At 39.8% G+C, this 22,457-nt stretch overlaps 1 protein-coding gene across 2 annotated transcripts in view; it reads right to left on the bottom strand.

Moving 5' to 3' along the window:
* Nucleotides 1-554: 554 nt before the first annotated feature.
* cdc42 (cell division cycle 42) overlaps nucleotides 555-22,457 on the bottom strand; it is a 30,499-nt gene continuing 8,596 nt past the window's right edge. Inside the window, exons 2-6 of one of the 2 annotated variants that reach the window (XM_048561865.2) lie at nucleotides 14,804-14,960; nucleotides 10,592-10,664; nucleotides 8,897-9,006; nucleotides 7,442-7,639; nucleotides 555-2,877 (exon numbers count right to left, since the gene is read on the bottom strand). In XM_048561865.2, the coding sequence (XP_048417822.1) occupies nucleotides 2,785-2,877; nucleotides 7,442-7,639; nucleotides 8,897-9,006; nucleotides 10,592-10,664; nucleotides 14,804-14,908 (579 nt within the window). In that variant the 5' untranslated portion in view covers nucleotides 14,909-14,960 and the 3' untranslated portion in view covers nucleotides 555-2,784. Of the gene's footprint in view, nucleotides 2,878-4,361; nucleotides 4,696-7,441; nucleotides 7,640-8,896; nucleotides 9,007-10,591; nucleotides 10,665-14,803; nucleotides 14,961-22,457 lie in introns of those variants that run through there. The other variant, XM_048561867.2, reaches the window with a different exon arrangement.

The following is a 22,457-nucleotide window of genomic DNA, read 5'->3' on the forward strand; positions in this document are numbered from 1 at the left end:
GGGGCATTATTTCATTTACCCCCTCTGCAATAACAAGGTTTAGAGCTGGATGAAAACCAGCAGGCCAAGCAGCAGAAAAGCTGAAGTTTCAGGCTTAGACCTTTCAGAAAATTTTCTGAAGGAGGGTCTAGGCCTGAAACATCAGCTTTCCTTCTCCTCTGATGCTGCTGGGCCTGCTGTTTTCACCCAGCTCCACACCTTGTTATCTCATTCTGCAGTTCCTACTGTCCAAAACAATTTTTACCCCCCTCTGCAGTTGCCTTTGTTTTGAAAGAGACAGTAACAGAATTGAGCTTTGCATTTAACCACTGAATGCCATTGGAAAGCCAGTGAATATATTTCTTCATTTCCCCACTTTGGTCAACCAAAACAGTGGGTGAGTGCTACTTAGCATTTGAACATTTGAAAATTAGTTGCAAATCAATGCAAGAGCCCTAGCATTGAAAAAATGTTGGAGCACTGGGTAGTTTAAGTCAATTTCTCCATCCTTTACAAATCTGGAAAGTGGTTCAGGTAGATCCAAAGATAAAAGAACACTAGGAATGAGGACAGGAGAAAATTAAAATGTACCACTTTAATATTGAATAGGAAAAATACATTACTTACATGCTACATAAGACTAGAATTACCATTAGGCTTCAAGACAATATTTCCATACAGATCCCTCAGCCAGAATGTCCAGACTATTTAGCCGAGAGCTACAAAGATCAGTTCCTTAAAAATTATGGAAATTAGTTGAAGCATAGTTATTCAATATTTTCCAAATCTTCAGATGCAAGATGCCCTGATGGGAGCACATGCAATTAACTACTGTGCTCATTGTAATGAAAGTCAAACAAAAAACCTAAGGTGAATGCAACTGGATTTCAAACCATTCTGGTAGGGGCCTATGGAACATTCTCCTCAAATGAGATGGGGATCTTCATCCAAATGTATACTTAAAGAGACCCAAAAAAAGGAAAAAACAAACTGCTGTGTAACTTTAGAATTAAATGCAAAGACACTAACGCTTGCACCAGATCCTATATACTAGGGCTGTTAAGCAAAATGCATTGCAGGAGCACCTGAAAGCACTAGCAGAAGAGTGGTCATTGCAGCTTCAGATTTAAATTGCTAGGAACAGTTGGCATGTTATACAGTACCCTTTAAGATTTTACACTGCACCTAAAGTGCACATTAGCCAAAATATCAATTCCCTTGCCCAGCCCCGAGAGGTCACCACTTGCAGTAAATTTTAACACTGCATGGCACAAATGATTATTTCATTCACCATTTCAGGCAATGTACACTCATTAGAAATGAAAACAGCATGTTCTAAGCAAATGCCAAGCATGACTGAATGTTTCACCACTGTCCTTACTTGCTTCAGTGGTACTCTGAAGTGCTCTTGTTATGGCTGCCTTTAAGTGTTCCCAAAGCCACAGTGCTCCTTAAAATCACATTTCAGAGAACCTTCTTACACAAAAGGTTATACACCTCTGAATCAATTTACACAGCATTAGTCAACTGACACAGGAGGTCTACCTCAGTTTGAACGTGCTTTTTCCTTCATAAAGGATTATTTGCTTTTGGATCAAGATCGTAGCTTAAAATGCACAAACTGGAGGATTATGTAGCTTAGTCATGATTGCCATAACTGGTTTTAGCTATAGCCATTTGATAAGCCCAAGCCCCTATTGGACAATCAAGTATGAGCTTGGAATGTCAACTGAATATAACCAATAGGTAGAACAGATGCAGGACAAAGCCAATGCCATTTTAATTTACTTAAGTCTATGTACAGTATAGCTTTAACAAAAAGGAAGCAGACAAGTTAGCCAACTGGCAAATCAATTTCAATACAACTCAGCAATAAGGCCATTAAAGGTACAAGTTTAATATTTTGAAAATGCATATACAAAGAACACAGTGAAATAAAGCTTTTGTCCTAAACAAAAAAGTTACAGGACAATGAAACATGACTTCAAATGAAAATTCAAAATTTGGTAAAATTTTAACACTGAATTCTACAAAGGATCCTTAGCATTTATTATTCCCACAGGAATCCAGTCTGCACTTATGCACAAGTATTTCTAACACCACTCCCAAGCACAACAGTCCATCAATAGCCTTTTAATGGCTCAAGCATGTGGCAAATTGGGGCTGGAGACTTCCGATCTAGTACCCAGCTTGTTTCAAAAACAATCTTGTGCTGTAACTTGGACTTAAGTTAAAGCAAGTCTAGTACATTTCACACAGACTTGACAGTAAGATTTTGTCCCACCTAAAACTTGGGTTACTTCTGGAGAGAGCACATTGCAAATTCCATGTAAACCATTGGTGGGAAGTGTGTGAACTGATGTATTAGACAAAAATATTCCCATGAAAAAGTCAGCTCACCAAGGCATATGGGGCCCCAGGAATAATTTAAATATCTAGCTTGGTGGCAACACAAAGTAGAACAATGCTGCTAGGTTGTTGGATGTGGCACTTGGGAGTGTGGCAACATCTGAAAAGCCATTAGTTGATCATTAAACAGAAGCAATTACTGTGCAAAGTCTCATGTTTGTGGTAAGGAATTTTAGAACAGCAGATCAAAACCTAGTTATGGATAAGTATCCTGTGGAAAATAAATCAGGAACAAAAAATTCATTTTGACTACATAAACATTACATTAGAAAGGGGGAAATTCACCATTGGCTATTCTATTCCTCCCATCATCGCACGTGTGGTTGTGTGCAGGGTGTTATTGCAAGATGATTTTTTTTAAAACAATGCTTCAACATGTCAGCCTGCAGGCACTGCTCATAACAGTGAACAAGGGCGTCTTTTCTTCTTGGGTTCTGGTGGCTCCAGGGCTGCCAATATCGCTTCGTCAAATACATTCTTTAGTCCTTTCTGGAAAGTGGGAGAGAAAGGTGGTGTCTCATTTGTTACAGATTCAAAATGAAAATGAACCAAACCAAAAGTAACTACATTTGGGAAACAAATCTTGTTGACATGATTAACAGTAAAAGATGCAGTTACAGAAGATGTTCTAAAAAGAGCTATACTGATTAAGTTGAAATACCTGAAGTTGCAACCACAAAAGGATTAAAAAGGTGTGCCTTCAAAGTCGCCATCTTGGTGATGGAATGGTTTCTTCCCAGACTGACTTGAAACTCAGGTGACCAACAGCACTAGGTTATCGTCACTCCTGATATTAGCTACACAAAGCAGTATCAACTTTACATACTAATGGAAAATCATACCATGGAGGCCACACCACTTTTACCCACAATTGCTACATTAACTAAGTTATCAGTTCAGACTGTCGTCTGAGACATCTTGCTTAAGTTACACTATATCTACTCCAGACAAGGAAACCACTTAAAGCTTGCTCCAACAGTACAGTTTGTTAGAGGTCAATAAATGTACCTCTCCAATACCACACCCCACCACCACCCACCCAACCCCTACACAACAGCAGCACTAGAACAAAATGAATCACCTTGAAATGCACATTTTCATGTTTGATTAGCAAGTACAATTTTAAAGCTTTAACTGGGATGTTGGCACCATAACATGCTGATATTTACTGTACACACTACACAACAGCTACCACTAACCACCTTCATTCAAGGGCCAAAGGCTAAATTTGCTTTGTAAAGACAACTTCCGTAAAAGGGAAAATTAAAACCTGCTAGTGGTGAAGTTGTTGGGACTCATGGTAGTTATGGACATTCAACATTTGAAATCTTGGTGACAGTAAGACAGTAGCTACTCAAGAACCCAACATTTGTACAACAGACTGCTACTAAGCACTGTCAAATTTTGTTTTTATGGTACCTTGGATGATACTCATTTTGCAAAAGATGGCTGCAGCCAAGTTAGTATTTAGTACAACTGCAGTTAAAGCAATATTGCTTAAAGAACTGTCTCCATGTGAGAACCTTTACCAGCTGTATGACTAAAGTGGTTGCCCAATCTTCAGCACTAAACAAATCTAAGTTTGCTTTGCAATACATAAATTTAAGTCAAGAATGGAGGTACTTGTGAACAAAACTAGAGACTTCACCTGCAAATTGTCCAAACAAAGGAGACAGGAAGTAGTACACAAAAATTTAGACTATTTCTGCTACAACTATTGCTAGAAGACAAAAGATCTGCTGTTAAAGCTCAGGTATTGAACTCACGGCAGAGGCAAGGGCAATAATGCAATATGCCATATGTGGCACTAACTCAGCGAAATAAATATAGCCAATTTGATAACAGCTACAAAGACAAAGGGCACCCTTGTTTTTTGCCACATAGGTGGAGGCTACAGAAAACAAGATCAAATATCCATACAGAATGCCATCAGCTCCATTTACACATGTCTCCAATATGGTGAGCCAGGAAACTAATTTGAACCAACTTTATTTCAACCAATTTAAACAGCGAGACACCTGGGCAGGGAGAAAGGTGCAACTGTACAATACCTATAAGAGTACATCACAATTACAGTAGAAACTTTTGGAAAGTCCAAAAAATGGCACCCAGCAACTTTTACATTTCCATGTGAAGGAGAGAATGGAACAGTTTAAAAAGGACGTATTTGAAGAGCATTTCTATAATATCGGATACAGAGAAAAGACGGAGGGACGCTTAGAATATACAGCATTTCCGCTTCCTTTGAGTTTCCGGTGGCTCGAGGGCAGCTAGGATAGCCTCATCAAAAACATTCTTCAGACCTCTCTACAAGACAAGATTTGGAAGGGAGGAAGAGAGAAAGAAGGGGACGGGAATGGAAAAACAGCATGAAGTTAGAGGAGAGACTCAGGTTAGAAGACAGACAGTTTTAACAAATCCCTGGTTAAATGGGTACCAAGGAGAACCCAACATGCACAACTAAAAGCAAAATAAAAACACCAATCTTCATGTTGAAAGGAGGGTACTGTGCTTCAGTACAAACTAATGGGCTGTGTGACTAATCTCACTGGAAACCAACTTGCAACTTGGACGTTGATTGTCTCACTTTATTCCAAGCTTTGGTGTTCAAGAAATTCTGTTCAGTCAATACATAGAGGGTAGGGATAGCTTTACTCAAAGCTGTATTAAATGTGTATACAAAAAGGTGAGGTCAAGTTACCAGTTATTCCCAGATAAAAAATCAACTTGCTGGCCATGATATTCCAGCAATTACAGAAAATAACTTCAAGTGCCAGTAAGAGAGGGCTTGCAGCATCAATAATTAAAAAAAGCAGCCAGGTTAGCTTTAGAGATAATGGGAACTGCAGATGCTGGAGAATTCCAAGATAATAAAATGTGAGGCTGGATGAACACAGCAGGCCAAGCAGCATCTCAGGAGCACAAAAGCGGACGTTTCGGGCCTAGACCCTTCATCAGGTTAGCTTTAGTTGTATTCACAACATAACTGTTGCCCAGTGATTAAGTGCTAAAGGCTGATGTACATACCCAGTGTCTTTCACTACATAAAAAGCAGATTGAAATCATGGCAGCAAAAAAAAATAAGCAAACTTGACTTGTTTCAAACAAAAACAGTCCACGTTTTACATTTAAAAACATTACACCAAGCTGACAGTCTATAGCTCCAGTCCCAAGTTCACCTAGGAGCCTAACTGTTCCAAATCTTGGAAAAGTTGTCACGTGGATAGACTTTTCTAAATTTGATTTGCAAAAGTAAAAGGTTCTTAACCAGAATAAAATGTTAAAACACAGCAGTAATGAGCACTGAGGCCAAGGTTATAACAGGAAATACACTGCAACAATTGCAGAGGGAAAGGAATCACAGTTGTACAAGTCAGATTTCAGCATTCAATTTCATGCTAAACTGCTCATTTCATTTGGATGCTGAGGTCAAACTACTCAGCCACAAACTCTCAACAGACTGGAACAAACTAGGTTACCTTCTAAAAATGTGTAAGGCTAAGGCCACTGACATTCTGGGGGGGTCATGCACCAATTGAGTACTTCACATATGGAAGTGTTGAAATGCAAAAATGATAAAGTAGGTCCATACAAATTTAAATTATCTGTATAATGAATTAGTGTCACATTAAGTCAGTCACTAAGATATCCCAATCAGGAAAGGCAAGTTGAGGAGGCACATGCACACAAGTCCACCTTGGATTTCCCCTTATCCACAACCTGAAGTTTAAAACTCAAACCACCCAAGTTTTATTTGAGCAATTGACTTCCATGAAAACCCATCCACGGCAAAGCAACTTTGAAATGCTTCAGAAAAGAATACCACTGCCCTCTACCTCCCTGCAACCAGAGACTACCAGGAATGTGCCTCTGCTAAAGTGCATTTAGAGACCAGGAATTAAAATGGGAGCCATTTTTATCTCTATAGGTCTGAGTAAACTTCAATAGTTTATCCACTAAATCAAGAGATACTGCAGTGAAAGTAGATAATTGCTCAACCATTGATGTAATGCACAAGCTCCATATTATCTACTCCCAAACAAAATTTAAAATTTAGACTAGATATCCAAGATGAACTGTCCTGTAGAAATGTTACCAAAGAACCATAAGGATTTAAGATGACATGAGACTGGTATAAAATGGACAAGAGGAAGTGGCCCACAACCTGAAAAAATTGCACACCTCATTTAAAATTACAAACTGGAAGTGATTTAAATGGATACTTGTTCAATTCTACCAGTAATTTGAACAAAGAGCAAGTCAAGATTAACCTGGCAGTTGACTGCTCCATGACAAAACACTGGATAACAGACAGTTTAAGCTGCTAGTTGGTTAAACTCAGCAGACAGCTGAAATGGTCTTTTGACTTGACTTTCATTGGGAGTGTCAAACCAAATAGGGAAGCTCATTGGCAACCATTTTAATAAGTGATTTTACAAAATGAACACAGTAATTAATTGTTTCAAAGTTTAACTTCATTTTCAAATACAAACAAAACAGCAGCTGAACGCCACAGGATTCATTCTGAAAACTATACCATGTCAGCGGAATAAAGGTCAGCGAGCTTTCTAGCCCATTGTTTTCCATATCTGCAGTGTTTGCTTTGCAGAAAAAAAAGTGTGCACGCTGAAAATCATGTTTGAACTACAATAACTAGCAGCTAATTGTTGGAAGATGAATTGTACAGAAGCAGTGAAACATTGCTGAAATGTAAAAATCAAGGTTGGCTCACCACCAAAACAAAAAACTACAGGTGTAAATACTGTGGCTGACTCCAAGAAATCTACTTACTTTGCAAGTCTGGTACCTGCAACAGATTAGACTATGCATCTTGCACAGATGCAAAGGGGGCAAAAAGGTACACAATAAACACTTGCCCCTCAACACTACTGTGCACCTCCAAACCTAGTGGATTCAATTGCTTATGTACCCACCCAGGAGAATTCAAACCTAGTCTATATACCCATGAATATGGACTAAGTTACTTTCAGAATGATATGCAAATAGTTAAACTTACTATACTCTGTACTGCAGTGAAACATTAAGTACTCACTTGTGTCAGAGCAGAACATTCCACATACTTGACTGCTTTCAGATCCTTAGCCAGTTTCTCAGCATTATCCAGGATGATGGGCTTCTGTTTGTTTTTGGCAAGCTTTTCAATGGTTGAGGAGTCATCTCTTAGATCAATCTGAGTCCCAACTAGCAGGAATGGAGTCTTTGGACAGTGGTGAGTTATTTCAGGTACCCACTATAGACAGAGAATCAGGAAGAGGAATTAGAACATGAACAATATAGTGCAGAACAGGCCCGTCGGCCCTTGTAGTGCTGACCTGTGAACTAATCTAAGCCCCTCCCCCTACACTATCCCATTATCCATACACATATCCAAGGACTGTTTAAATGCCCCTAATGTGGCCAAGTTAACTACATTGGCAGGCAGGGCATTCCACACCCTTACCACTGTAAAGGACCTGCCCCTGACATCTGTCTTAAATCTATCACCCCTCAATTTGTAGCTATGCCCCCTTGTACAAGCTAAAGTCATCATCCTCAGAAAAAGACTCACTGTCCACCCTATCTAATCCTGATCATCTTGTATATCTCTATTAAATCCCCTCTTAGCCTCCTTCTCTCCAGTGAGAGCAGACCCATTTCCCCCAACCTTTTCATAGGGCCTGCGCTCAAATTGCACAAGCTTCATTTCAAATGGTACCTTCAGTAACTAGCCAAAAAACATGGTCAAAAACACACAGCAACACTGCTGTATGAACCAGTCTGTTGTGAAAGCAACAATGCTTTACAAGACTCTTGGTAGATTGTAATCAAAAAAGTGTTTTGTTAAAAATGATAATTCTGCCGTGGTTCTCAGTTCTGCAAAGAGAATCTGCCATTTAACCAAACTTGACAACTGAAGCCCAAGGTGGTTTATAGAATAAACTTTAGCTTAAGTTGGAATGTCTCTATTCTAGCAGTTGCATGCGTTAATCTAGTGTAAAAATTTAAATTCCATTAGTTTACAGAACAGGAAATTAAAAACAGATGCCAGTGAAAAGTAGCCATGAAATAGTTAATTCATAAAGGGCAACAAACCAGTTGAGTCCAGATGCAAGACAGGAATAAGTCCTTACCTCAGTGGCCTCAGACACTAGCATCACACCAACATAACTGATTCAATTGTCTTGACAGACAAGCTGTAAGCTTTATAAAGGAGGTACTACAATAGTTCCAAGATAGTAGCCAAGTTACTAATTTTGGGTGATCAGCAGCCATTTCCCATCCCTTGGCAGTATTAACAGGGCCAGGTGAGAGATGTACAAATCAACTAGTAGAGAGTCACTCGTCCACTCCTCTCACTTGAGTCACTGGACCAGCAAACAAGGTCAGAAGGCAAAACAGAACATGCAACCAATGCAGCTTGAACCACAGTTTAACAGTCTTCCAACAGAAATTGAGTCTGTAACAAGTGAAAAACTGTACCAAGGAAAAAGCTCAGACAAATACTAGCCTTTTCTTTAACGTTTTCAAATGAAGATGGTGACACAACAGAAAAGCACACAAGGAATACATCAGTCTGTGGATAACTCAGTGGTCGTAGTCGGTCATAGTCTTCCTGACCTGTGGAAGACCAGAGGAGACAGTCAAAACAGGAGCAAATATCAAACTGTTTTCTACCCTGGTTTTTGAAAACTAGAAATTTTAGACCAGAAGTCAGCACCTAACACCTGAACATATCCACTAACCACACTAGGGAAATTTTTTTCTAGCTGTTAAAGGTTGGCAGTCACCTTTTGACACATTAGTAACTTGGTAAGCTGAAGAGGAGTACAAATAAAAACTGGTGCACAACTGCAACATTTGAAGCATATTCACCCACTCAAAAACCAGAAATTCCTCCAAATACAGCAGCCAGAGTTAGCAATTGGAGGAGAATGAAGCAGCAGAGACTGCATTGCTGCTGTCAGTGCCAGAGACCCAGGTTTGATGCCAGCCTCACATTTTGTCCTGTCTATGTAGGTTTCTGCTGGGTGGTCTAGTTTTCTCCTAAAGATGTGCAGGTTAGAATGGACTGACCATGCTAAGTTAATGATCAACACCCATTTCCCAGGCCAAGTATAACAAGGGCACTACTTTAGTGAAGTGCCCTGTAGTGTCCATGCTAGATGGCCTAGCCATAGGGAATAGAGAGATTTGGTAGGGGTCAGGGTCTGAGTGGGTTGCCCTTCAGAAGTGGTCCAGACTCACTTGGCCAAAAAGTGGCCTCTTTCTGTACAGTAGGGATTCTACAATTCAATATTGCTTGCATAAAACTATTTGAAATAACAGACAGGTTTAAGTCCTTGAACATGTAGTTCTGCAAATCAACTTCAACTCCAAACATAATGAAAAAGCACCCAAGACAGTGAATGGGATGGTAGTTTACCAAAAGAACAATGGTACAATTAGGCAGTTTTGCTCTCTAGAGCTTGTTCTGCTACTTAACACTGGGCAATCAGATTTGTGCCCTTAATTCTCCATTTGTCTGCACATTAGAAGCATTCAACCCCAGTGCTCAGAATATTTAGTGGGTCAAGATATGTGTAAAATTCACAATTTTATGAGCACTTGCCAAGAGGAAAAAACTTGGAAGGAAGATTGGTCCTTAAACATAGCAGCATTTCTTTATTCAAAAACCTAAATGCCATTAAGAACAGCCTACTAGTGATAGTCTAAGGATTTTATACATTCAAATATCAACACAGGTATGTCCCAACACAAGAATATCCAGACAATTGAGGTCACTGCATAAACCTAGTGCAGAATCAGATGTATGGGGGAAGGGGGGGGGGGGTGCAAGGAAGAGAGAAAAGAAGAGGCAGAGGCAATGGTGTTCACTATTCCTGCTGAATGGCTCAGGGGAAAAAAAACAAGCAATGGCATTAAGCCTCACCTACCCCAATTTCAAGACATAAGAATATTTCCACAAACGTATCACGGCAAAAGAAAATTAATTTCAAGTTGCACACTGGGGAGGTGTCAATACTAGAAATTATTCCATACACCTACGTTTAGTCACTTAAGCAGCTAGCCCTCACTAGCACATACTGAACTTCTAGAAAATTGTGACCAAAGCTATAATTATTTTTGCATTCAGACATCTAAAACTCAAGGAACAGTAGACAAAGCTGACTATCCCCAGTTCATATTAGGCAAGCCTTCTTACCTGCAGTGTCAAAGAGTCCTAAAGTATATGGTTCACCTCCAATCATAACTGTTACAGCATAGTTATCAAATACCTTTCAAAGAGAGAGAATAAGTTAACTGCAATGTCAGTATCATGCAACTGCAGGTATGAGGGGGGAAAAAAAACAAATATTTCACTCATTACAAGTTGGAATCCATTCAGTAACAGTGCCATTGAGGTGGTATATATGGACAGTGTACAGGATGGGTCTCTGGATTAACACATTTTGGAACAGCTAGAGAACAGGCAACAAAAACAGAAGTTGCAGGAAAAGCTCAGCAAGATCCAAAGAAAAATTAAGTCACTTAATGTTTTTTGGGTCTAGTGACCCCAGCTCAGCCAGACCTGAAGCGTTAACCTTTACTTCAGATGCTGCCAGACATGCTGAGCTTTTCCAGTAACTTGTTATTCTTGATTTACAGTGTCTGCAGTTCCTTCACTTTTTTAATGACAAAACAGGCAATCCTAAACTGGTTACTGTGCCCAAGGAATAATTAGTAATCTAGCTAGGCAAGGCCCCTTGTGGAAGGTACTTTAAAGATGGAGAGTGATGACATCGATTCCGAATCTGAAAAGGAAGCTAAAACGGCACGACCTAGTGATGATAAACTGGAGAACATTTAAACTGGAGAACATTTAAAACAGGATGGCAGTGGCCAGACAATGGCAAACATTTAAAAAGCAGAGGAACTGCAACACTGGTTCATTCTTGTCTGCTACAAAAATATAAGTAGGAAAGGTGGGAAATTAGGGATATTACATTCAAATGAAGGGGGCACAGGTTGTAGGAATCAGAGCCAAGAACTGGGATTCAGAACTGAGTTTAGATTTCAAAGGGCTGATTAAGATGGAAAAAGTGGAAGAGAACAAGCTTGGAATATAACCTGTAAAAGCTTTGACAGTATTGTAAAAAATGAGACAAATGTAGGTCTCCCATGCAGCCAAAAAGAGTGCACTTATGGGAAACATTAGACCAATTAAACACATGCTATAGTTCTGCCCTCACAAAGGAACATTCCAAAATATTCTGGACAATATGGGAACTAACGTAAGGAAGTGCTGATTTCCTTTAGTACTCAGTTGGTGAAACTGATGGCTTTGAAGAGTGTTAAATCCCCAGGGTCTGAATCTACAGAGAGCTTACAGAGCTTAAAAAGTAGCCCTAGAAATATGATCAAATGTGTTCACCTTAAGATTCTACAGACCCTAGAACACATGGATTTGAGGTAATCCCACTATTAAAAAAGGTCAAAAAAGCAGCAATTATAGATAACAAGGCACAGAACTGGATCAACACATCAGGCCAGGCAGCGGAGCAGGAAGGCTGACGTGTCAGGTCAGGACCCTTCAACATATGTCAAACACCAGCATTAGCACTTATTTCCTCTAAAATTATAGGCTGGTTATCTCTCGCCATAGTTAGTGGGCTAAATGCCAGAGTGCATCATAAAAAGGCTGAACAGTAGAACACTTTCAAAGTTATGGAAGGGTTAGGCAGTCAGCATGGAGTTAGAGAAACCATGCTTGACAAATCTATTCAAATTTAATTGATAAAAGGGGATTAGGAATAAATTATCTTTTTCCAAGGGGCAGGCATTGTCTAGTGGGGCACTGCAATCAGTATTTGGACACCAGCTATTCACAGCATGTTAAAAGCATTTGGGAGAGGGTAGTAAACACAATGGCTCCAGATTCGCAGATGCTGAACTTGGGTCGGAAAGTGAGGGCTGGTCCACCTGGCAGTGAAAAACAGAAAGGCAGATTATCCACATGGTGTGAATTTAGGGGGTGGGGGTGGGTTGGTGCAAGAGGTATCCTTATATACCAGTCACAAAAGTTGCAGGTGCAGTAGTCAATGGAGGTGGCAAATAACATACTAGCCTTCACAAAGAGAGGATCAGAGTTATAGGAGCAGGGATGTTTTGCTCTAGTTATGCAGGGCCTTGATGCCACCACAACTGAAGCACAGTGCACAGTTTTGGTGTCCTTATTGGAGGATGACTATTCTGCATTGCATTTCCTCCCTATCCCGATTTAGGAGATTGGTTTCTAGGATGGCAAGACTGACTTCTAGAGCCTAGAAGAATCAGGACAATATTCACTGCAGTTCAGAGAATAAGGGATGTATCCAAGAAACCCATAAGAATTTAAAACTAGACAAGGTAAATACAAACTGAATGCTCTGACTGGGTAGTCCAGAACCAGGAGTCTGAGGATACAGAGCATGCCATTTAAAAATGGAGATTGAAAAATTTCTTCAAAGTGGTGAGCCTCTGGAATTCTCAGCCTAAGAAAGTGGTTGAAGTCAAAGGCAATGTTTTAGCAAGAACTTGATTAGTTATTAAGACTTGGGCATTGGTTCAAGCAACTGAAAATGTAGCCAGTGGCATTTAAAATGGAGGATATTAAAAAAGCCCAAGTTAGAGAACTCATTGGAGGTTTATGGACTGTCAGGGAGGAAATATAAACTGGTAAACATCTGAAAGACAAAGGTCATCTCAGGTCATTCTAACATGAAATTTTGATCCCAGGAGTTGTCAAGAAATTTGTTGTGTAAGATTTGGAAAAACCAATAGTTTGGAGTAGTGAATGCAATTCAATATTGTCAGCAATTGCAGGCTTTACTAGCTCAATGTACAGATACAAGGTGACATTAAGCTTTGTTCCATTCTTCAGGCCTTGTTTGAAGTGAATTACATCAGGTTCAAACAAAAAAGTTAACTGATTAGCATTGGAACTAGGCTTAACTGGTTCCACAAAGTTTCTCCACAAATTAAGAACACCAAAAGTTAGTATTTAACATCAAGACTTCTTGAGTTAGCCTAATAACCATTCAGATCAAGAAATCAAGTTAAACAGGTAATTCTGTTATAACATGTTTCATTAACATGAACTGGTATAACAATTGAATAGTGGACATTGTTTGGATAACACTAACTTTCTGCTGTACAGGTTTAGCAGTTTCCCTATAATGCAATCTTCTGGTGATTTTCTACAGCTCAAAGTCACACAAGAACGTGACAATCATGTTATAGCAGAACTACATGTATAGCTATTTGGGAAACCTCCTTGCACTCAGGAAAGACTTGACCAAGACCCAAAAAAGTGATAGCTCCCACGTGATTCAACACAATGCATAACAGCATATATCTGCTCATCAAGAGATGTGGTATGACTAGAGAGAATGCTGTTGAATGCCCCAGTATACACAACAGGCACAAAAAGTGAACTCGAGTCAAGGGAATTAAAATACAAGTTAGGTTGTAGGATAAGGAAGCTATAAAACATGGTATCAAGTTACAGGGATCCAAATTTAGCATTAACACAGCCAGGTTGCCTTTAACTAAGCCAGTGTTGATTGGATTAAACAACTTTCCTTTGAACTTGGCTCAGAACGAAAAGCATGAGACATCAGATCATACAAGTACTACCACACTGATTCTGCTATGGTGAACCTATTCTAACAGTAGGAAAATGAGCAGTTGAAATATTTTCCAGGCTGCCTGCACCACAAAATATCCCAAGGATAAACTTTGTCAGCAATGTCAGGAGGAACCAAATTCTAGTTAATTGAGTGGAACAGGCATAAAGTGGACAGAATAAGAGAGAACTTGTTCCTTCATAAGGATGTAGGCAGTGCTCCTGGTATTTGCACTGTAGACCATGGCATTACACAATACTAGCTTCTGTACCCAAGCAAAGGTGCAGATACTGAAAAGCAAAGCAGTGGAATGACATGTGGCAACTACTTGGAGGAATATAACTGCCAGACTTGAAGCCTGTTTGGGCTTCATTCCTCCAGCTTGTAACCAGTTATATGCCAGCAACTGGAACCAAATTTGCTTTAGTCTACTTGAAATTAAGCATTTCATAGCTATCTAGAACATAGAACAACGTAGAAAAGTACAGCACAGTACAGGCCCTTCGGCCCACGATGTTGCGCCGTGGAATAATCCTAATCCAAAAACCTAACCTACATTCCCCTCAATTCACTGCTGTCCATGTGCATGACCAGCTGTCGCTTAGATGTCACTAATGACTGCGCCCACAACTACCATTGGCAAACTATTCCATGCACTCAACTCTGGGTGAAGAACCTCCCTCTGACGTCTCCTCTACACCTTCCTCCTAACACCTTAAAACTATGACGCCTTGTGGCAGTCAATCCTGCCCTGAAGTCTTTTTACTTACTGTGGGAACATACTCTGATGGAAATTTGTTTGTAGTATAGGAGATCAAGAGACATGTTTTACCAACAGCACCATCACCAACTACAACACATTTAATAGTCTGCATAGTTGTAGGTCACTTTTCTCCACTTTCACACTGGATCCAATGTATTGCAGATCTGAAAAAAAAAAGAAAATACCATTAGAATTGGTGGAATACTGTATAAGGGTTGTCTATACTAAACCAAACTATTTTAAGCAGAACCTTATCAACTGGCACTCTTGATAACCCCAGTTATATACCTCAAGTACCATGATCTACCTGATGTGCAAATATTTGTGCTGCCAATGAACTACAAGACTGATGGACATAACCCTACATTGTTAAATGCATCAATTCATCTAAAGTCATGGAGGGATGTTAGCACCTTGAATCTTTGCTAAGTAAGCATATGCACGACTGCAATAAACTTTACCCGATTAACCAGCAGTGACCCCAACAGGTACCAGTTAATACAATTTTGCTGTATTACCAAACTAAGTGGTTTAAAAACACTCAATGAACATTGTTAAAGTCTTCACTCCAGGCTTGTCAAACAGCCAAAGCAGAGCAAGGAGGTAGGAATAGGAAACTCCCTTCCCAAGAGATGAGAACAGTAAATATTGTGGAGAAGGCAGAATTTACAACTATGAAAAAAAATACACAGTCAAAATGCAGTAGACACAGGTAGTCAGCAATTCATTGCATTTTTTGTTAGGCATTTGAAAGATGTTTGTATAAAGTCAAAAATACAAAATGTAACTTTATTCCCTCAAAATGTGAGCAGATGGTTCTACTTACATCCTGACAGGAAGTGTCCTGTTAGTGCTGGCTGTTATGTCGTACTCAATCAGGAACCCATTTGTTCACATTTTTCGAATGAAGCTATTCAGAGATATTATTACACAACTCTGGACTTGAACCCAAGCCTCTCAGCCAAGGGGTAGGGACTAACTCTGCATCACAAGAGCCCCTTACTGTAGAAATTTGACAGCTACACAGTCTGCCACAATAACTTACTATCATGCCAAACAGCAATGTGTAAAATTTACATAAAATTCCACTTGGAGGAAAAGAGACACCCCAAAATGCATAAAGCTTTAACTAGCTTGAAGGGAATGAGTTTGTGTACACAATTATCCTAATTTCCCGCAGTGTCAGGTGGGTTGAGTAGCTTTAGACAACAGGCAGTTTGTTGTTATTTTCACATCACTCAGCCAATGGAAGTGTCCACCATCTCAACTGGTCACATGTCCAACAGCTCCTACACAGTCCCCAACATTCACAAACAAGCAGTCAGAAATAACCCTCAAGCCACATTTATCCTACAGACATTTGTATCAATAGCACTGGTTCATGGAATGAACTCCAGCTAGTTGGAAACTCAAGATCACCAGGGTGTACTAGGCTGGCAAAAACACTAACTTAAAACTTTCATTTATGAAGGGTCTAGGCCCGAAACATCAGCTTTTGTGCTCCTGAGATGCTGCTTGGCCTGCTGTGTTCATCCAGCTCCACACTGTTGTTCAATGGGTAACTGCGCCAATGAGTTTCAAATGACCAAATAATCATGTGGCAGAGGTGCTGGGTTCGTGAGTTTGTACAATTTGGACCACCAATTCCCTAACATTTAACACCAAAATTTAAAAACCCCACATTTACTGCTGGGGAAGAACAAGCTTTGACAAAACAGCAAACCTTTAACAAGTACCTTCAACAGGCTGGCAAAGTTTTTGTGTCTCAAATTGTGGAAGCAAACTATATGATTGACATCCAAGTGGTCAGTTAAGAGCATGAGAGAAGACTGTGCCCAGATTTACTTAAGGGAAAGTTGATTATTCAATTGATTTATACTGCAATTAAAGCAGTAATATGCATACCCCCTACATTACACTGATTATGCAAACTTCTTGATGAGCTGGTACATTCCTGGTCCCATAGGTGCAAGTTAATATAAAGTTCACTGTAAGTGCAGTCTCTCCAGGTTGCAAAATGGTTCTGTATGTCAAAACCAGAATACAACTTAAGACAATGAAATAGCTGCAAGTATCAGCAAATTTGCATCATGAGAATGTCCCCACTGGATCACTTTTGTCAGTCGGATATTTGAAATCAGGGGACTTCCATAAGTTTGTGACAGCAGCTAGCAATTTCAACATGGAGAACATAACTAAATTTGTAGTATACAACTGAATAGGAGTAAAGCAAAGTCTCAGCCGTTCAACTGGTAGCATCCTAAGACATTCCAATCCAGAGACAAGACATGCAGTAAGTTTGTGGGGAGGACTTTCCATCTTATTTTAAGAAAAGATTCTGACAAAGGCCAAGACTTGAAATGGTAATGGTTTTCCTTCACAGATCCTGGCTAACCCAAGCTGTCACCCACCCCACTGCCTTACCACCACAAATTCATGGCTATTTCCAATATACTTTGCTCTTCAGATGATGCAGACCTCAAAAGTATGATTAAAATCAGGTCAACATCTTTTTGTTTGATGTCTTAGCTTGAAAGACAAGTCACCAGGTACTCAATAGCACACAAACACATTAATTATGGTCTTGTCCACATTTTACATACTTTGTTGCTAATTCTCACCTTCAAAGGGAAAGTAAAATTACACAAATTAGTTTGTTTTGCTTTGAGAAATTCAATAATATCTTAAAGAAGAATTCTTTTGGATCAGTGACCAAAATTTTGCACTTCATCCACAGACTGGTTAAGAATATCCAACCTTCAGTAGCCAATAACAAGTTACACTTCCCAAAAGGATGCTCCTCTAATTTGAGAACTTCCCTACTACCAAGAAAGCACTTAGGCAGGAATTTCTATCTACAAAAAGGTGGCACCTAAAATGAGACACTTAAAAAGCTAAGTAGATGACATAAATGCTACAGTCAAGTTTTGTAACTTCTTTCAGACTAAAGGAGGAAGCAATTCAGGAAACAAAGCTGCAAGAGCCAGATTTTGTCAGACTCTGACAATTCAAAGCAATGTTTAAAATCAAGCAAGATTATCCAGGAATAAAGATGCTTGCTAAGTATTCATATGAAGCAGTATCCAGCCTTGTCCGAGATTAGATACTGCAAGAAAACACTTGGGAGTGAGAAGCCAAAAAAAAAACTTTAAAATTTCCACACCATACCAAGCTCCAGGAATATTTCAGGAAATGCCTGGACACTAATATACATTCACCATCACCATCTTCCATTCACATCGAGAAATCCCATCACAACCACCTTTATTAACTGAACAGACCAACAAGTCTTGAAGACAAAACATCTGCAGCCTTGGAGTGTCAGGGCTGAAAACAAATCTGCCTTGGCACACACTAATTTCAAAGGAGTTAGAATTCAGATTCTTAGTTTCAAGAACCTAATCAGGTGTCCAAATGCACCACTACCTCCAGGTCAGAATCATAACTTGGACATGTTCTTTCATAAATTGTTGGGCCAAAAACCAACAGGACCTCCAACATGCAGACTACACTCTACAGTTTCAACTGCCCATTAGTGACAGGTAGCCAGAGGAAAAGCCTCAAAACCAAAATACACTCCAATCAAAAATAAACTTGTCAACTAAACTTTTACCATCAGTTAGTCACTAGGTTCTGAGTGAAGTTACTACTGAGTACAAAATCAATACTGTATTGTGAAATGCTGAATACTTATGTTTTTTACAAGTTAGTTTCCCTACCCATTTTGGTCTGCCTGCTGCAATTCACATTGAGATTAACATGAACTAACTTCAGTGCCAACTGCTACAAGAGTGCCTTTATCCACTAATATATGCAAGCTTAAAGATTGCTGCAAGTGTACCTTAATAATCAAGGCACTTTATCCCAAGTTGCCACACTGAAGTTCAGCTAGAGTGTAAGAGGGCAGAAAGCTACTTTACTCTTGAATGCAATCCAGCAATAATCCTAAAAAGATAGGTGTTGGTAGGTCTTGAGATGTTTCCTTCAAAAACTGCACTTAATGCTTTACAGCTAAAGCATTTAAAAAAGTGTCCATTAGTCATGACAGGTCTTAGCTAGAATGCACATCTCAAAGAACTTCAGAAGTTAAAGCAAAATTATTCACAAGGTAATATAAGACGACAAGCAAAAAGGTGATTCATCAAGTTGTGCTGGAGGAAAGACAGGTTAAAATTGAGAGTTGGTGGGGGGGGGGGGGGGGCACAGGAGAAATCCAGAACTTGGGGTCAAGATGAAGGTTTAAACAACACTTGCATTATGAGGTGGAGGAAGACAGCAAGAGAGGGAAATTTACAGGATGTGTCTACACTCAGCCACAGTGACATGGTTTCTCTTCACATTTCTCCAACAGGTTTACTTCCATCAGACCACTGGTGTCCAGGCAAAACAAACATTCAAGCTTAGATTCTGTTTGAAGTAAACTTCAGTCACTTAGTAACATCTTTTCTCCTGGCAAAAAAGAGTGTTACTTCCAAGTGAGAAAAGGCAACAGTATTTTACCAATGTTCTCCACAAATTTGGAACACTAACTTCAGCACAATAACAACTTCTAACTTGTTTGTTGCATGATTCTCACCATGACAGAGTCTGGAAGTGAAGCAGGTTGATAAAAATCATTTGCCCGCATAGCACTGCTGTCTCTGTGCTAGGGACCTGGGTTTGATTCCACCCTTGTGCAAACTTCACAAAGACAGTCACTCACTCTCCATGGGTTTCCAGCAGGTGTTCTGGTTTCTTCCCAGAGTCCAAAAGATGTGCCAGTTAAGTATAGTGGCCATGCTAAACTGCTACTAGTCTCTAGGGGGGTATAAATTAGGTGGATTAGCCATGGAAAATGCAGGTTACAGGGATAGGGCATGACAATGAATCTGGATGGGATGCTGAGGATCAGCATGGACTTGTTGGGCTGAATGGCCTGCTTCCACACTAATGATTCTCAATGCCACTAGTTCTAAACAGCAGCAAAAAAAGAGTGTTGAATTACAAGTCTCTTAATGCAATCAAGAGGTCAGCATCCCACTTCTGAGAAAAGTGGCAAAATTTTAGTTCCAAATAAGACCTTGCATAGTTTGTTTTAAAGGTGAAGAGGCAAGATTCAATCTAAAAAGGTATGGGCAGAATGTTTACAGGGGACATGCAGAAACTTTTCCATCCATAGGATGGTAACCTGGAATTCGCTGCCTAAAACAAAAGTGGTAGGTGAAAGAGTGGTCAGAACACAAACCCATAACATTTATGCACATTTAGATGTGCACTTGTAACTGCAAGGCATATGTGGTTATGAACCAAGTACTAGAAAATGGGGATGAGAATATTAAAAGTGTTGGTTTTTTGACCAGTGCAGGCTTGATGTGCTTTTTGGTCTGGGTGTATAAATTTTCACTGTGGGGCTTATGCTGCACAAACACTTGAGGTCGTGGGTTCACATCTTGGTTGAGGCCTGATCCATTGCCTCAAATTTTAATTGTAGGGGTTTTATGATTTGCGCTTCCATGCTGAAGACAATTGCCTGCTTGACCAGTGGCTAAACATTTGTAAGTGGGGCTATAGACAGCACCCTGTGAAAGCTGCCTTTATGGATACTAAAGTGTTCAGAGAAATTATTTCAAACTAGATAATTACAATTCTTTTCAGACCCACTTCTTTCAAGTGAATGGGAAGAGGCCCATTGATTGGGTTGTTACAGAGCACAAGTTTGAAACTTTGAACCATTTGAGATCAACGTGATTCATTTTAGCATTAATGCAATTTCACCACTAGGACATACAAGGTATTATGGCAGATAACCAAAAGGATTTCTGGATTTTCTTGAATTAGTTAAAAGGGTCACAGCAGAGTGTTTTAAAAGGGAATTAGAGCCTGAGGTCTTGACAGCTTACAGGTCACTGATAAGCAAATTTTAAATATTCAGAAGGGCAGATTGATATTTTGATTGCTGCATTCCTCCAATTCTGAGGTCTTACAGCTGGAATAGCAAAGAATGCATCATGGGATTCTTAAACAAGTAGTGAAATAAATACCAAACAGAGGGACCAAGATAGGTCAGCAAGCACAAGGGATGCGTGAACAGGATTTGGTTGGTCTAGAAGCAAACTACTTCAGTCATTTCAACCGAGAGCTCCTCAGACAGCAAAGCCAACCTCAAATTTTTATTTTGATGTTTAATTAGTGCTCAGCTACAAATTCCCAGTTGCTCTATGGTTTATTGTGAAACAATCTGGTTAAATAAGCAACAAGGCGAAAGCCAAACCGTGCAATTGAACACAAAATGCTATTTACATCTTAAGAATACAGCTTTAGTGCCAAGTCCCCACTTCAGCTACATCAGCACTCAATCCTATTTACAACTGCAGTTAGCACAGCAAAAACCATACCAAGAAATGGCACTCTTCACAGCATCTTAAAGCTGTCACATGACAAGTACAGTACTCTTGCAATATACACAAACCATTTTTCAGCACATGATTACTACAAACTGGTATTCTTCCAAGTAGCAGTATGGTACAGATTTGGCTACGTACCTATCCATAAGTCCTTACGTGGGCAGATTACAAAATAGCAGATTGGTTGTTCAAACCTGAATGCCATTTGGTCCGAGTTAAACTTTGGTCAGACTTCAGGTGTTGAGCAAACCTTACTGTGCCTTTAAAAAACAATGGCATCAAGCAACTTGGAGTAAAAAAAGACACCTCCATCAGGGGGAGACAAACTGGCTTTGCTATTGCACAGTGAAGAGTCAGGTGGTGGCAGAGGAGCATAAGAGTCTGTTTTGGGCCTGGACCAAAACATCAACTGTCCTGCTCTTCTGATGCTACCTGGCCTGGGTTTCTCCAGCTCCACACAGCATTGACAAGCTTCAGCATCTGTAGTTCTTGCTATCTGAATAATCAGATTTTCACTGGGCTCTAAGTTAATTCTGCACAGTACCATGGGATATTGCATTTGTGGCTCTATTTTAACATTCTGCAAGCTTTGACTCCAAAATCACAGATGTTAACGAGCAGATTTTGCTTCAGTAATTAATTTTTTTTTTAAAGTTTCAGTCTTGTCACCAAAGTGCTACTTAACTAAACTGCTCAAGATTGAAGCCAAACATGAAGCAACCAATCAAGTGGTTAAAATGGTGGTTAGCATTAGGTACTGTCATCCATTGGATTTATGCTACAAACTCAGAATGTTTGTGCAGTTCGGGCTAAATCTTTGCACTTGTTTGTGGGATTAGGCATGCAGGCCATTCCAATATTATAACCCAGCAAAGGCAATAGTGATTCAAGATCATGATGATACATTGAGTGGGGAGCCAGCTGATAGCTCCCAATCACAAAAGCATCCCTTATCCTATGTTTCTACAGCACCAGAACCTGTAGACAAAATGACCACATTTATTCCAAAAACCAATTCCTAGCCTCTGCATGGCCAATACCAGGCATCAGCATAAAGCCATCCCAGGGCCATTACCTGGCAGTTAAATTGATAATGTTTCAAACCGGATGAACACAGCATGCCAAGCAGCAGAGGAGCAGGAAAGCTAAAGTTTCAGGGCTGGATTTTTTTTTTTTTTTTGGGGGGGGGGGGGGGGGGCACGCAGCGGGGGCATGCCTAGGCCCAAAACAGCTTTCCTGCTCAACCTGTGTTCATCCAGATCTGCACCTTGTTACCTC

Source organism: Stegostoma tigrinum, chromosome 28 (genome assembly GCF_030684315.1).
Source record: "Stegostoma tigrinum isolate sSteTig4 chromosome 28, sSteTig4.hap1, whole genome shotgun sequence".
Classification (NCBI taxonomy): domain Eukaryota; kingdom Metazoa; phylum Chordata; class Chondrichthyes; order Orectolobiformes; family Stegostomatidae; genus Stegostoma; species Stegostoma tigrinum.